This window comes from Myzus persicae, unplaced genomic scaffold (genome assembly GCF_001856785.1).
Source record: "Myzus persicae strain clone G006 unplaced genomic scaffold, MPER_G0061.0, whole genome shotgun sequence".
NCBI classification, from domain to species: Eukaryota; Metazoa; Arthropoda; class Insecta; order Hemiptera; family Aphididae; genus Myzus; species Myzus persicae.
The window spans coordinates 1-3,134 of NW_019101486.1; the positions used below are offsets into that span (position 1 = coordinate 1).

Genomic DNA, 3,134 nt, shown 5'->3' on the forward strand with positions numbered 1-3,134 from the left:
TAAGAAAATGGTAACACGGTTTCCGGTAAGTGGTTTATTCTATTATTAAATAAGTTGCAACACTACTAAATACACAATACAATATAAAATAATATATGGATAGTGGATATGTTTGTATAACCCCTCTGGATCAACAAATAAAATGCAATTGATGATTATTCATATTTTATTATTTACTAGCTGCCTGATCTTCCTCCGGAAGAAATTATTTTTTTATAATTTAATTTAAAAACATAAGACTATTTTTTGGCTAAACAAATAATACAACGATTATAAAAAACAAAAAGAAACAGACATCGTTATCGGTGAATATATGAAAATAATTGGTAATTGGTTAATTATTATAATTATTATAATGAGGGTTCAAAACCGGTTTCCTTCGTCTCCAAAATCAAGTAAGATTCTTATATATATAGAAGATTAATATTTTTTTCTAGCATAATTTTTTTTTAAAATCATTTAACATAATAAATTGTGAAATTTATTTCAAACCGATGCATTTTAATTGAGTCCCAAACCCCAATAATACCTGAACAGAAATAAAATCATATTCTACTTGAGAATAATGATAAAATCCTGGATATTAACGAAAAATATAATAATATCCAACTCAAATATTTGGAAATCGAAAAATATAGGTACTACTTAAGTCTAAGGATTATTTTGAGTACAATATAAAACCAGCAATAATAGGACCATATGACATCGTTTGTACATTTTTGTGACTTAAATAGGTTGGTAACTCGATTTTAATAAATTATTATACAATGTTTATCACGTAATATATTTATACCAATATAAAAAGATGGGCAACTGCAGGGCAAGTAGGTACCGCTCTCTTGTACTGTAGGTATCTAGAAGCAAGAAGCGTCACTATAGTAACGGATGTGAAATCATAAAAATGATATAAAATCACTGAATACTAATTCAAAAACAATTTTGAGTATCAGCCTATATTACCACGTAGGTAAGTATATTTTAAGATATTATTTCTGTAAATGTTATTTATTTTATTATTAAACGTTATAGTAATGTGGAATTAATTTTTGACCAACAAATAACATTTGAAAATGCTATAAAGTATGCAATATAATAGAATACTTTAAAACTTTAAAGTACACACGAATAATATTTTAAATTTCAACAAAATAACCAAATTCGTTTTTTTTCGTTTAATTATTAATTGAACTTAAAATATTAATAATAAAAATTGTGTTTCTATATTTTTAGATTTTTTGGGTACAGTAAGAACTACTAACGAGAAACCTTGTTTTAAAAATACTAAAAAGTACATTTTGGATTATATTTTACATTTTGAAATCCATCAAAAATAAGGTTTATAAATAAAGAATAATTTTCTCTAAATATAATCGATATAACTTCTTACATACAATACATCACATTTCATACAGGCTTCGCTTCAGTTAATGTGCAATGGTTATTGACTTATAGATAATCATATGTAGCAAATCGCTTCTATATTTTTACATTTCAATAATTTGACACCTTTAAACATTTTGACAATTTTGTTGAATGTCACCGAATAATAAACTATTATTGGCATAATAAAATAAATAATAATTTCACATCAAATAGTTGTAATTATTTATTTATTCAATTATTTCAATTGTTTTTAGTAATTGAATTTATAATAGCATTATATGCAAACATTTGTATAAACGTATTAAACATTTCCTTTCAATATGTAGTATTTTAAAAAACGTTTTCTGAAAATGTTGAATGTTGATAAAATAATATTAAGGAATATATTATACTTGTGCAAATGTATTGGTATCATCAACATGTCTTACACATTAGAATCGGATGGATTATTAGTACAAAGTACAGAAACAATTTATAAATGTCTTGAATTCACAAGAATGATTATGTTAATAACATTCACCTATTATGTACACACAAATGCTTTTTTAATGCACAAAATATATTTATTCAAATTCTGGATTGTTGTTATTACATCAAGAATATCAGAAACACAATTGATACGGTAAGATGTATAACATATTGACATGTATTACGTTTCATGTTTCTTCAACCAATACTTTTACAACAAAATAATTAAAATTGTTTATATTACACCGTTTTCCCGTTAATAATTCATTTGCATTAAAATTTAAAACGAAGGAGTAAGGACTAACCGGTTTTTTCTCATATATGTTTTTTGTAGGTTAATGAATGGCATCATCGAGTACGATCAAAAACTAACATCACTTCCCAGATTTTTATTGATTCGTCAGCATTTACCTAAGAAAAGTTATTGGAACATAATTTTAATTTTTACTTTAATTTTTTATATTGCATTTACACTACAGATAGTTTACTTAGTGCCACCGAAAACCATATTTCGTACATGGCAGTGTTGTTTTCGGATGGAGTTCGTTCTGGACGTTGCAGTAATTTTTTCCTCTTATTTTTTCCTACAACAATTGGAGTATAGATTTCAAATGTTGAATGATTCTTGGGAATATCTTCGACCCGGATTTCCAGCTGTTCCTGATGATTTAACACAATCCATAACAGAAATAACACTAGATAACATACGGTTGTTACACGCTGAACTATCGGATCTATTAAGAATATTCAGTATGGGTTACGGTAAAATGCTATTAGGATTCTTTGTATTCAACTACATTAACATGCTGGTTGGTTTTTATTATAATATTATTCATCCTATGAACTATATAACAGATGAGAAATTCAATTTTCACAATTTTTTCACAAATAGTCTACCATACATTTCAAGTCTACAAAATATTGTATTCATTTTATCCATTATCGTTGCTGCTTCACGGGTACATGACAAGGTAACAATGATAATATGGATATCTAAATTGTATTACCTTTTTATATATTTTGATTGATTTTGTTATGTGTAATCTATATTCTCATATTTGAGAAATACAGCTACAGCTACTTGTTAGCAGGCCCAGACTATTATTGTACATACATTAATCAGTAATAAACAATATAATATACCTATAGCATGACTCCTTGAATATACTGAATAAATGTTAGATGGTAAAAGCGTCTAGGATTTAGTTATGTATAATGTATATATTATAATAAGTACTTATATTATGTAAATTATAATATTTAAATATAAATGTTATAATGGT

At 25.7% G+C, this 3,134-nt stretch overlaps 1 protein-coding gene across 1 annotated transcript; it reads left to right on the forward strand.

Annotated features, from left to right (window-relative positions):
• Positions 1-2,152: 2,152 nt before the first annotated feature.
• On the forward strand, positions 2,153-2,834 carry LOC111029308 (the record flags this gene model as incomplete). Its single annotated transcript, XM_022308272.1, has 1 exon — positions 2,153-2,834. A coding segment is annotated over exon 1 (645 nt), but the record flags the coding sequence as incomplete, so codon positions are not given.
• Positions 2,835-3,134: the final 300 nt, after the last annotated feature.